Source organism: Scedosporium apiospermum (assembly GCF_000732125.1).
Source record: "Scedosporium apiospermum strain IHEM 14462 chromosome Unknown SEQ_SAPIO_0132, whole genome shotgun sequence".
Taxonomy (NCBI): Eukaryota; Fungi; Ascomycota; class Sordariomycetes; order Microascales; family Microascaceae; genus Scedosporium; species Scedosporium apiospermum.
This window is the reverse complement of record NW_015971833.1, coordinates 480,714-491,946: the sequence shown is the minus strand read 5'-3', so window position 1 is coordinate 491,946 and position 11,233 is coordinate 480,714. Positions and strand designations below refer to the sequence as shown.

The following is an 11,233-nucleotide window of genomic DNA, read 5'->3' as shown; positions in this document are numbered from 1 at the left end:
TCAGTTCCTCCCACGTCATGTCAAAAAGTCTTGTGGCTTTGGTGAGGATCAACTGGGCGGCGTTTGCAGATCGAATTGCTCGATTTGCCTGATAATATTGCATGTTACATTGCCAGGTTGAGGTTCCAGAGCCTGAGACTAATACGTCGAGCCTGATCCTCGGCGCCGATGTGCAAAGAGGATGAATCCCAGGCGATTATAAAAACCCATTCTATTACCCTAGGGAATGCCAGAAATCTCAGAAATCTACCTATCCGTGGTCCTGCCTCCCCCCAATCCCGACAAAACCACAAACTCAAACCACACAACAAACACAAACCACAGAACACAATGGTCTCTGGAACATCCTTTTACGGGGTCGTCATGACCCTCCTCCTACCAACACTCGGTCTTCCTCAAGCCGAAGAAGTTTTTATCCCCTCGGTTTGCAACCCCTTGATGCCCCAGGACATCTACAACGCATGGAGCGTGCTTAAAAGCGCCTGCGTCTGCTCGGCGAACGCACAGCGGGAAAGTTGCTACGAGCGCACCTTGCCCGTGAACGACTTCGAAGGGTACTTTCTTTGCGAGATACGCAACTGTCAGAACCTTAATCTTTGCGAGCTCGTAGTACCCTGCGCGCAAACGTTGCCCCCCGGCCTCAGCATAGACGACTGCGCCACCACAGTCCAAGACTATCCCGATCTCTCGACTAAATCTTGGCTCTATGATCCGGTTGGCGACACGGATGCGCTGGGCTGCGTGATTGACGCGGCTGTTGACATGTCGGACGTCACGGAACTCCAGTATCTGAATGGTCTTGTTCAGATATGGCAGGATCTTATTTCAAGTACAACGCAGATTGTTGTTGGCTCGACTCCATGACCTGTTTATGCTATGCATGGGGAGCGAAGATGTGTTGGTTTGGCCAGGAACATTTCACTTAGCAGCACCAGTCAAAATTTGCCAAAGTATTGCAACCATTGGAGTTCGATGAGGCCATGATAACCCAATTCCCTTCTAGGCACCTTTCCATCGCCATATTTATACACTCGATAAGTATTAAATCTCTCTGCTTAATAAATACCATATGGCTAGTCAGGAAGATTTTCTGCTTCAAAAAAGAACGGGACTTCATAGCAATGTATCTGGTTCTCATACTAAGCATCATTCCACCTAAACATAGCCAACTGGGCGTCAACGTACGGGAACCAGGGCCGATAGGAGGAGGCAGAGAAGCTAGACGTACAGACGATGAGAGACTCGCAAGGTGAAGCTTAGGGATGATCATCCCAATACACTCAGTAGCCTAGCTAACTTGGCATCAACGCTTCGGAACTGGAGCTGATGGGAGGAGGCTGAAAAGCTGGAGATGCAGGTGATGGAGACTTGCAACGTCAAGTTTAGGGTTGGCCGTCCCTCCACGCTTGCTAGCATGGCTAACCTCACTTTTACTTGGTATTTGATGAACGAATTATGAAGTGGGACATTTGAGATTCGCACTCGGCCGACTCAGATGGATATAATAAAATCTTCGATCCCCGATATATCTAGAGATATATCAACACTCCACGGCTTCTTCGGTTGGTAGACTCTTTATAGACCCGATACGATCATGGACACGGTACATACGGCCATAGCTCGCAGAATATTGAGGGTCCCGTCCGCTCCCCTGTACACAAGCTGCGAAGCGCCGGACTAGTAGTTGGGTCGGTGACGACCAGCGAATCCCCGGTGTTGTATGTTTCTTTTTGTCCTTTTTTTTTTCTTTTTTACTCTTTTGGAGCCGCATGCTACGTGGACAGAGAGAGGTAAGGAAGGCCATGGCCGTGGGACTTATTCACTTATAAGAAGCGTTGTAAGCATAAGGGGGACGATACGACAGAGGTCTGGGAATAGAAGCTTCAACAGGGAGAGGGGTAAGAAGAACAGAAAGGATCCAAGCGTGTTTGAATGTCTCAAATCTATACCAATCTTCTCCTTGTTTCTCAGCTGGCCGTTGGCTTAGTTCGGACATAACGGAAAGAGAGAATGTCGAATCCCAGGCCTTATGGGACAGAGCTGTTAATGAGATAAATTGTATATTAGTGATCGAATGATGACTGAAAAAAGAACTGAAAACTAGAAGCTAGAAGTCATTACAACAGCTGAGCTGATTAAACGATGAAGACTTGTTAAACTTGTAAGTGGAAGAAGGAAAAGAAATAGAAAGAGACAAAGTCATATCTCAGTGGTATGGAACAGTGGAGCTCCGACTCTGACGTCCGGTGGTGGCCTCACGCCTCATCTTTTAACGCTCCAACACAATCACAAACAACACCAAGCAAGCGTTACGGAGCACTCACGCAGCAGCCGTCCAGCCCCCTCTCATGCCGAGTTCAGCTGTCGTGGAACAATCCGCTTATAGCCTTGAGCTTTCTGCTGCCCCATCCATGTAACCATCGAAACCTCGACTCCGGTTCCTGCCCGTCACTCCTTCCTGGTTCTCTCTCAAAACTCTCGGATCCATCCACCTGCTTGCTCCGCAATGAAAAGGCCAGCATTCGACAGGGTTCAAGTGGAACGAAGTCGTCCCCAATCACCTTTACCCATTCTTCTCCGTATATCTTCATGCTTTTGAGCTCCTTGATAATCTTGAAGATGTCAACACCCTCATCCGAATCGCTCGACTCTATCCTGTCGCTCGCCTCGATAGTCTTTTCCAAGAGCTGAAAACGCTCTTGATACTCAACCTCTTGCATTTCTAGATCGCTGGCGAGAGAAAAATCCTGTCGGCACTTCGCCTGGTTGATTTCATATTTGAGATAGGCGAGGGTACTGTCATTGTATACAGATCCCAGGGCATTTTGGTGCAGATAATATCCGAAGCGCACGCGAGCGTCCTTGACCTGCTCTTCCTCCTTCTTGATGTCGTCAATCTTAGCAGCCGCGAGCTCCATCTTCGCCTTCACTTTCGCCTTGAAGTCCGTAATGTTCGAGATCTGTTGAAGGACCTCCGGATCCTCGATCATCTTTTCTCCGGGTTCCAACTCGTACGTGATGCGCAGGTGTTCCTGCCAGGGATGGCCGCACTCGTTGCAGGGGTTGGCGGGGAAGAAGAAATAATACCATTTGCAGAATGCACGGCAGTTCCCCAGTTTCTCATGTCCTATTCTCGCTTCCGGAGCGTCGATGTCGCAGCCCACATGGCAGGATCTCCCGTATCGCATCTCTTTGGAGCCGTCGTCCCACTCCCGCTCATCGGGCTGGCTGCACTCAGTGTTTGAGCATACAAGTTTCGGCTGTGGCAGGTCGCGTCGTACTGGTACAGTTATCTTAATCTTTACCTTTTCAACAAGGCTCTTGTCTTCTCCGTCGAGCTCTTCAAGCCTTGACTTGATAGTCTCGAGTTCCTTCTGCGAATTGTTCATCTCGGTCGCGAAATGTGCGAGGGGCTTCGTCAATTGCTCAACCATGTTCTTGGCTCTGTTCAGTTCCACCGTCTTCTTGACTTCGTGGGACGGAAGGCTCATGACTGTTTGGATCAAACGATCGACTTCGTCGGCTGACTTTTTCCACATGTTGTCATATTGTGGCTTTTCTGGAAGTCGGTCGTTGTTTGTTTTGTAGGCAGCAAGATACCTGAAGCCGCCCGAGTCGAAGAAGAATTGGTTCCCAGGTCCCAGGTTAATACGAGTGCTAACGCGCTTCAGAGTTTCTCGAAGAGGAACATCAGTATTCCCGGGTCTGAAATGGGTCAGATTAGAGTTGGTATATCCGAACAGGATATTCTTCGCAGCGTCTCGGTGTAGGTAACTAAGGAGCTCGCTGATACAGTAGCTGAAGTGAGTAGTCCTTCGTGAAGCGTTGGGTTGGACGAGAATCAGGATGGCGCTTATCCTCTCGACGGTCTGCAAAGCGGCGAGAATGGATTTTACGATTTCTTTATCACGTTTCATGCCCAGGGGGTCGCCGATGCCAGGTGTATCGATGAGACGTATGCTCCTTTCGTCTAGATCGAGGCTGTAGATTGTCGGCTTCAAAGTGGCTGCCTGACCTGTTGTCGAGTAGTTCTCGTACGAGCTCTCGTTTCCTAATACCACAACCGATTGCTTGTATTCGTCGCTGCAGTAAGTAAATGAAGAAGGTACCCTGAACTGAAGCGGATCGGGATCGCTCAGGGCGGCGTCTAGCGTCGGGAATTGGATGTAATTGAAAAAGGCATTCACAAAGGTTGATTTGCCCACTCCTGTTTCTCCCACGAGCAGCACGTTGTAAGCCTCTTGATCGGGAAGATTCTCTAGAAGATCATGTAGCTTCTTGTCGTCAAAAGTGGCAAATCGGGGACCATGCGCGAGACGCGGGCACTTGAAAACGGCATGCGAATAATGAAACCGCCCGCACCGGCAATAGAGATGGCCATCATTTTCTCCGGGTCCGTAGAAGAAGTCCTCCTTGCACTCCAGGCACGCCCATGGGGACAACGCCCTGTCGCGGCAGTATGGGCCCGGACAATAAACCTTGACGATGCGTGCACTGAGAGGACGACTTTGGCTCGGCGAGCGGTCAATGTTCTCTGCGCCTTTGCATCTTATAGCGCACCGGTCTCCAAAGGATTTTTGATCCTCAACGACATCTTCGATCAGAACCTCGTCCCCTCGACGGCGCTCCAGTCTAGCCTTGGTCAGAGGGCGGGATTCGCCAGCATCATAGTCTATCACCATCACATCATAGTCCTTCTCCTCCAGGAGCTGTAAAACTATCGGCAGAATGTTTTTGAAATCCGGGGACTGGCGTGTCTCCTCATTGTAATGGAGAACGAACAAGTCACCGCCGCTCTTAAGGATGCTAGCAAGTTGGAAAGCATCAGGGTCCCTGTCTGTGTACGCAACTCCCATGCCCTTGAGCATGATGGCCAGCTGTATCTTATCTTTGAACTTATCAAGGAATTCCGGATACTCCTTCGGATGTTTGGAATCGAAGAAATCGTCAAAGTGCTCACTGAGGCGGTACACATCATCTTCGGACCCTGATCGAATACCGCCGACAATCTCGCGGAAACCGTTCCTGAATTTCACCTCTCTTCGCTTTGTCAATGCTGCCTTGCTCTTGGCTTCTTTGAGATGACGCCTGGGAACGCAGTACTGGTGGTCTCCCAGAAAAGTCTCATAGTCACGGAATTCTCTCGAGATGCTGGTTAGCTCCTCCATGAGGTTGATGCAGTCTCTAATACGCTCCGCATCGAGATGATGAACAACCGGAGACAATACCAATTGGTGATTGAATTCCCTGGCAATATCCCTGATGGATCTGAGCGTGAGGGTAATGGGAATGCCTTTTCCGCCCTCCATCGCCCTGATCGAGGCAGGAACCTTTTGAAGAAGGGCCAGAACTGCATCATAATCCGTGGGAAGACCACCCGTGGGATCAGAAACGTCGGCGAACACTTCGAACTCGAGCTCGGTGGCGACTGCAGTGAGCTCCGACTCCTTCTGAAACTGTCCGCTGACGTGCGCTTCTCCGATTCCGTTGATGATTCTCCTCAACAACGCCTGTCCTTCCTTCACATCGCTTCCGGGCTTTGTAACCTCCATCCCACCATTCGGCTGGTAATCTGTCCCAACTCCGAGACCCGACCCCAACCGATTCATGCTATTCACCTTGGTTGTGGCTGTTTTGGCTGTAATCAGAGTCTCGGCACCCCAGCGGATACCACAAATAACATGAGTCGCTCCCTCCGTCTCGAGGGCGTTGAGATTCAAATATCCCTCCAAAGCGCGACTGCCCAGGTTCAGAAACTCATCGTGCGCCACATTGGTACAAACGACCGACGCCTGTTGGGCTCGAGAATCTTGCCTCTCGGGCGAGAGGTAATTGACCCTCCAACCTCCCTTCAACATCCCGCAGAGAATACTCGCACCCAACTCTGCGGATACATCGAGGCTGGAATATCTCTCCTCGATTGAGGAGGTGGAGGAGATCTTGAAGTGTATGTCACGTCGCTCATGACTTTCGACAGCCCCTGGAGGAGGCGGGTTGGTCCTCAAGATAGATACGGCAAGGATGTCGTCCGAGTTGGCGTTGTATAGCCTTCCGAGACTGGCTGAACGGCCGAGAGCAAGTCGTGTATTCTCCTCGTTAAGGGTTTTCAGAGCACGCATGTTGGACGATTGGTGTAGGCGCGGGCAAGGCTGGGGAGAGGGGAGAAAAAAGAAAAAAAAGTGCCACTACGTAGGAGCTTTCCAACAGTCAAGGGTTGGAAAGGCCGTGTTGAGCAATTGCTAATCTTGGAACTTGGACTGAAATGACTTGATGTTTGACTAACAAAAGAAAGGCTGCGTAGAAACGAAGTGAACGAAATGAAAAGGACGATGGAGCATCGATATACTCCCAAGCAAGCTTAAAGGCTGGGATGGCTGAGTTAAGATAAGTGCGAGTGCGGCAATGGCGGGGATAACGATAAAAGGTCCAGGTCAGGCTATCAGGTCAACATGGAGCGTCCATAGGATTCCTGTAATGTGGGAGGCCAGACTGCCTGAATAGCCAGCTAGGTTTGATGGGTTGCGGAGAAAGACAAATGCCACAGCCAGCGCAGAGACGCAGAGGCATCGAGACGCATCAATACTGAATACGAATCGATTAATGTGACGGATCACCCTCATCAGCTCCACCAGCAGTAAGATCAATGATATTGGCCATGTAGAGGTCGCAATTGCAAGCCGAGAAGGAGTTGTGGCGAATCATTCTCTTGGGATTTAACATATCCCATGAGCAGCCTGCTGCATTTGTGGTTACGCTCCCTGCGGGAGGCCCATCACTTCGGATCCCCGCAGAAGGCTCCCGGCGAGACTAGCAACGATGCCACTGAGAATTGGGCATCAAAGAGATCAGCCACGGCTTTCCCAGAGGACACTCTAAACTGTAGGCAGTTCTGAGATGCATGTCGGGTACTGAAGCAAGTGGGAGAAGCGAGACTTGACCCAACGAGTCATGTAGGTTGGTTGGCCATAGTATTGGTCTTCGAACCCCGCTCAGTAGTTCATCCGCTCGACTACCCGGAGTGAAAGGCTCGTGGGCCTCCTACTCTAATACTATTTCAGAACTAAACTTGGCCAGGGTTTCTTCTCGTCTATTCCTCGAGAGTGTTCGCTTGAGAAACATGGAGCTTTGGACGCAGGACCTAGATAAAGTATTCTCGTGAAATTTATATCGTCCGAGTCCCGATCCCGCGGCTCTCGAAGATATAAGGCGCGTATCCGGAGACACATCAGGGCGACTTGCCTCGATGCTTGGGGTGGCTCGCGATCGGCAGTCTCGAGAGAAACTATCATGGAAGGCTAGGAGGTAACATGAACGTAGTCGAGAAGTCTGAACACGAGTAGCACCGGGTGTCCGGGGTGGATTAAAAGACAGCAGAGAGGGACGGCCAGGCAGTTCATGGTGGGATTGTGCTGGCGTGAACGAAGCCCACATCGAAGGACACCAAAAGCATTGAGACATAAGAGGAGGAGGATCCCTCGTGGGAAGTGAGTGGGTAGGTCACCTGACGTTGGTTGTGTTGCCTGGCTCCATCTCAATATAATCGTCTGCTATAGCAATGAGCAGTTGCTGCTATCTACGCCCTCTATTCCGAGAGACTGACGGGATATGGGAGTACTTGACATGCAGCAATCGATTTATCAAACTCACCCTAAGCTACATTCCCGCCTATCGTCCCCGCTCACCAATATTTGTATTAAGAATGATGTTCTTATAGAGCAGACACCGAGCATGGCTCGCAGAAAAGTGAGGGACGACCAGCGAATGCCGGTGTTGCATGTGTTGTTTTTATCACTCTTTCATTTCCCCCCCCCTCGCCTTTTCTTCTTCTTTTGTGCAACTTCGTTTTACTATCCTTTATTTTTCATTTTATTTATTTATTTAGTTTATAAGACCAAATCTTCCAGGCAAGCTGTCGTAAAGTACTTCGTAATTAGGTTATTCCTCGGCTGGGTTAAGATCTTTCTCAGCTCTGCAAGCATTCTCTCGTCCCCGCGTGGCTAGTCTCATGCTGCCCGAATTGTTGCAGAAATCGCCATTCTATGCTGGCTCCGGCCTTCAGCGGTCATCTCGGCGCCGCACTCGGCCCGCCAGTGCCCTGCAGCGGCCCTGCGCCACGACAGTACCTCGGTCCGGGAACGCCTGCTCAGGTAGGATGGGAAAAGTACCACGCTCGAAAGTTCCTACCAGCAGCAGGTAGTCGGGTGTAGTTTGTAGTAGCTAATGCTGTATCTTTGTTTTCTGGCAAGCCAAATGGCCACTCCCGGCCAAAATGTTGTTTCAAAAATCGAGCCGTGGGTCACAAGTAGCAGAGAGGATTGGAATGGAGGGGAGGTTTGGAGTACGTATCCCCTTCGTGAGGTCAACGAGGCGGGAGGGAGCACACCGAGGATTGGACTCGATTCCGGATGTATGAAGCAGGGGTTAGTCCTGTCGTGTTGATACCCAGTTCATGAAGAGCAAGGCTCGAAGTTGGCTGCCAGATTCGGGCCTGATGATGGCTGGATGTGCCCGTCCTCAGTCGCTAAGATGCCTTCCGCCGTTGAGGTCTTGGTAAAGGCCAAGCAATAGACCATCTGTTGATCTGATCCACCTGCTCTTGAATTGGTCTCGGCTTGACCAATCGATGATAGGGAAAAATAATAATAATAGTAATAAATCAACCGCACAAGGCCAAGGATCGTGTCATTTCATACGGTGGTACGTCGGGGAACTGATGAATAGGCTCCCTCCCTCGTCCACCACCGCGATCGAAGTCCTCGCGGTTGATGCACTTTGACCGCCAGAATTCGAAGGCTTCTTCCTCTATTAGAGCGGGACAACCGGTGGCGTAGATGCCGCCTTGCGGTAGGCCGGGTGCGTAAACAACGGGCCAGGTAGGTATAGCACAGATCTCCTATTAAAAAATGCGTCGGTACTGGCTCATTTAATGGCGCTAGTTTTGCAGAGTATTTACCTCTTTCTCAGACATGGAAACAGTTTCTCTAGCTAATACGGCGTTTACCTCTGGTAAGCTCTTTTTGTAAAACAAAAGGTAGAGCCTGAAAAGATGAAGCTTCTATGAATGATGAGTATGTTCAAGTCAAATTAAGTGGATAACGAATATATACTACGGGGACTCCATCCCCATCTCAATCCCATCTTATAATTCTCAGCCGCCGCCTTAAAGAGAGTGCCATCCCCCCCAATATTCATCGGTATCATACCCATCCCGAAAAGAACTCCGTGCTCGAAAGGCAAAAAGGAAAGAGAAAACACCAAAGCAAACCTCACTCATCAACACTCAACCACCTTCAAATGGCATCCCCCCTCCTCGCGTCCTCCGCCGTCAACCTATACCTCCTCGGCAAACTCTCACTCGACCTCCCAAACCCAGGGTGCTGCAACACCGGCGCCTCTACCCTCCCACCATACGCCCCGCCGCCATAAAGATCCTCCTCCTCAAACCCATCCGTAGCCCTCTCCTTCCCCTTCGCAGGCGACGGAATCTCAAGACTACTATCATCCCCGCCTAGCGCAAGCCCGATCGTATGCGTCTGCTGTCCGTGACTTTGACCGTGCTGCGGCGGCGGCGAGAGAGACCCGCCAGGAGGCCAGGGGACTTGCGGCGTGCTTTCGCTCGCACTCACAGGACTGCTAAACTGCGACGAATAAGGCGAAAAGTACTTCGGGAAGCCCTTCTCCGTCGTAGCGCTCAACGGGGAATCATCCCATCCCCTCAAAGGCTTCTGACTCATGGGCGTATCATCAAAAAGGCCCCTCGCAGCCGCAGCACTCGCAGCATTCCCTGCTCCACTCCCCGAAGCTCCTGAAGATCCGCCCAACTGCCCCGCCCAGCTCTTATGAGCGTTCGCAGCAGCACTACCGCCCGGCGTGGGGGAGAAGAAACCGCCCCCGGACCCGGCCGATTCGATCTGCCGGAGGTAAGCGCGACGCTTTCGCTTCCCGAGGCAGACGACGAGGAAGCCAGCTAGGACGAGCAGGAATGCTAGGGAGCCGAGGGCGACGCCGACTTTGGCGCCGAGGCCGAAGGAGCCTTCCTTGAAGTAATCGGGGGAGAGGGTGGGGATGGCGGTTGGGTTTGTGGCGTTGACGATGTCGGTGGAGAAGATCTCGCCTTTGATGCCGACTGCTTTTCCGGGGAGGGGTTGTTGTTCGCAGGCGGCGCTGAGGACGGTGAGGACTATGAAAGTGTTAGAAAAGATCAGATTCTTCTCTTGGGAATAAATTGGAGACTTACAGTTTCGGAGGAAGTGGTGCTGGCCGCCAATGGATAGACAGGAAAGACACTTGGGCATTTGTTGTGGTTGCCAGGCAGCGCAGTAGTCGTAAGTCGACGCGTTGGCTGCGAGGTTCTCGAAGGTCACGGCTTGTTCAAGAGGTTCGCAGGCGGTTCTATCAATCTCGTTAGCAAGCGCTGCGGCTGCAAAAGTCTCGCGTAAGTTTCGTGGGTTCAACTCACGAGGTAAGGCACGGATTCGCTTCGGCGTGTTTGTCCGGCCATCCGTAGAGACAAGTTGCAGTCGCATACCGGACGTTGTCTGCGTCATGTTAGAATCTATCCATTCTCTCTCCTCCCTTTCTTTACCACTTCTCTTCTCCATAAGAAAACGGCGCAAGAAACTCACAAATCATCCACTGCAAATCCGACTCCTTCCCATTCGTCCCCTCCGTCACGTACGTACTCCTCGCCTCGCACGTCACGCAATTCTTAAACACCATGCCATCACCGCTCGAATATGCGCCCTCGTCGCATACGATATTGTCGGACGAGGTCTGGTCGAGGACGTTGCCGCATTTCGCGGAGCAAGGGGAACCCGTGGCGACGCGGATGGCGGTGACGACGGAGGTCTGGATGGTGAGCGCCGCGAGGGCGACGACTCTTGATGTCCTCATTGCGATATCTCTTTGTGTTGTGATCCCGTGTTCTTCTTTTTCGATCCCTCCACTGCGTTTCCCTTTTTACTGGTGAGCCTCGGGGACGGGTCGAAATTGGCGTTTCTGTTTGCCAGTTCGGGGGGCCAAATTCTCCTTGTAAGAGTGGTTGCACAAATGCGGTCAAGCCAAGTGCGGAGATTCGAGAAGGTCTTCCGGAAGGCGAGAGTATACAGGAATAAGAGCCCAGCTCTCTGCTCCTGTATCTATGCCCAGGTCCTTTTTATTTTCTGCAAAACCCGCGATATCGAAAACGGGGAAGAAAAAAAAAGAAGGAGAAGGAGGAGCGGAGAGAAGACCG

The 11,233-nt window shown here is 51.3% G+C and overlaps 1 protein-coding gene and 2 pseudogenes across 1 annotated transcript; 1 reads left to right on the top strand and 2 right to left on the bottom strand.

The window, feature by feature from the left end:
- Window positions 1–330: 330 nt before the first annotated feature.
- SAPIO_CDS8883 lies at window positions 331–864 on the top strand (annotated as a pseudogene; the record flags this gene model as incomplete).
- Window positions 865–2,357: 1,493 nt separating this feature from the next.
- SAPIO_CDS8882 lies at window positions 2,358–6,119 on the bottom strand (annotated as a pseudogene; the record flags this gene model as incomplete).
- Window positions 6,120–9,290: 3,171 nt separating this feature from the next.
- Window positions 9,291–10,893, bottom strand: SAPIO_CDS8881 (uncharacterized protein; the record flags this gene model as incomplete). Its single annotated transcript, XM_016790414.1, has 4 exons — window positions 9,291–10,180; window positions 10,238–10,392; window positions 10,460–10,538; window positions 10,626–10,893. 4 exons carry the CDS (start codon window positions 10,891–10,893, stop codon window positions 9,291–9,293), a joined length of 1,392 nt encoding a protein of 463 aa, XP_016639717.1.
- Window positions 10,894–11,233: the final 340 nt, after the last annotated feature.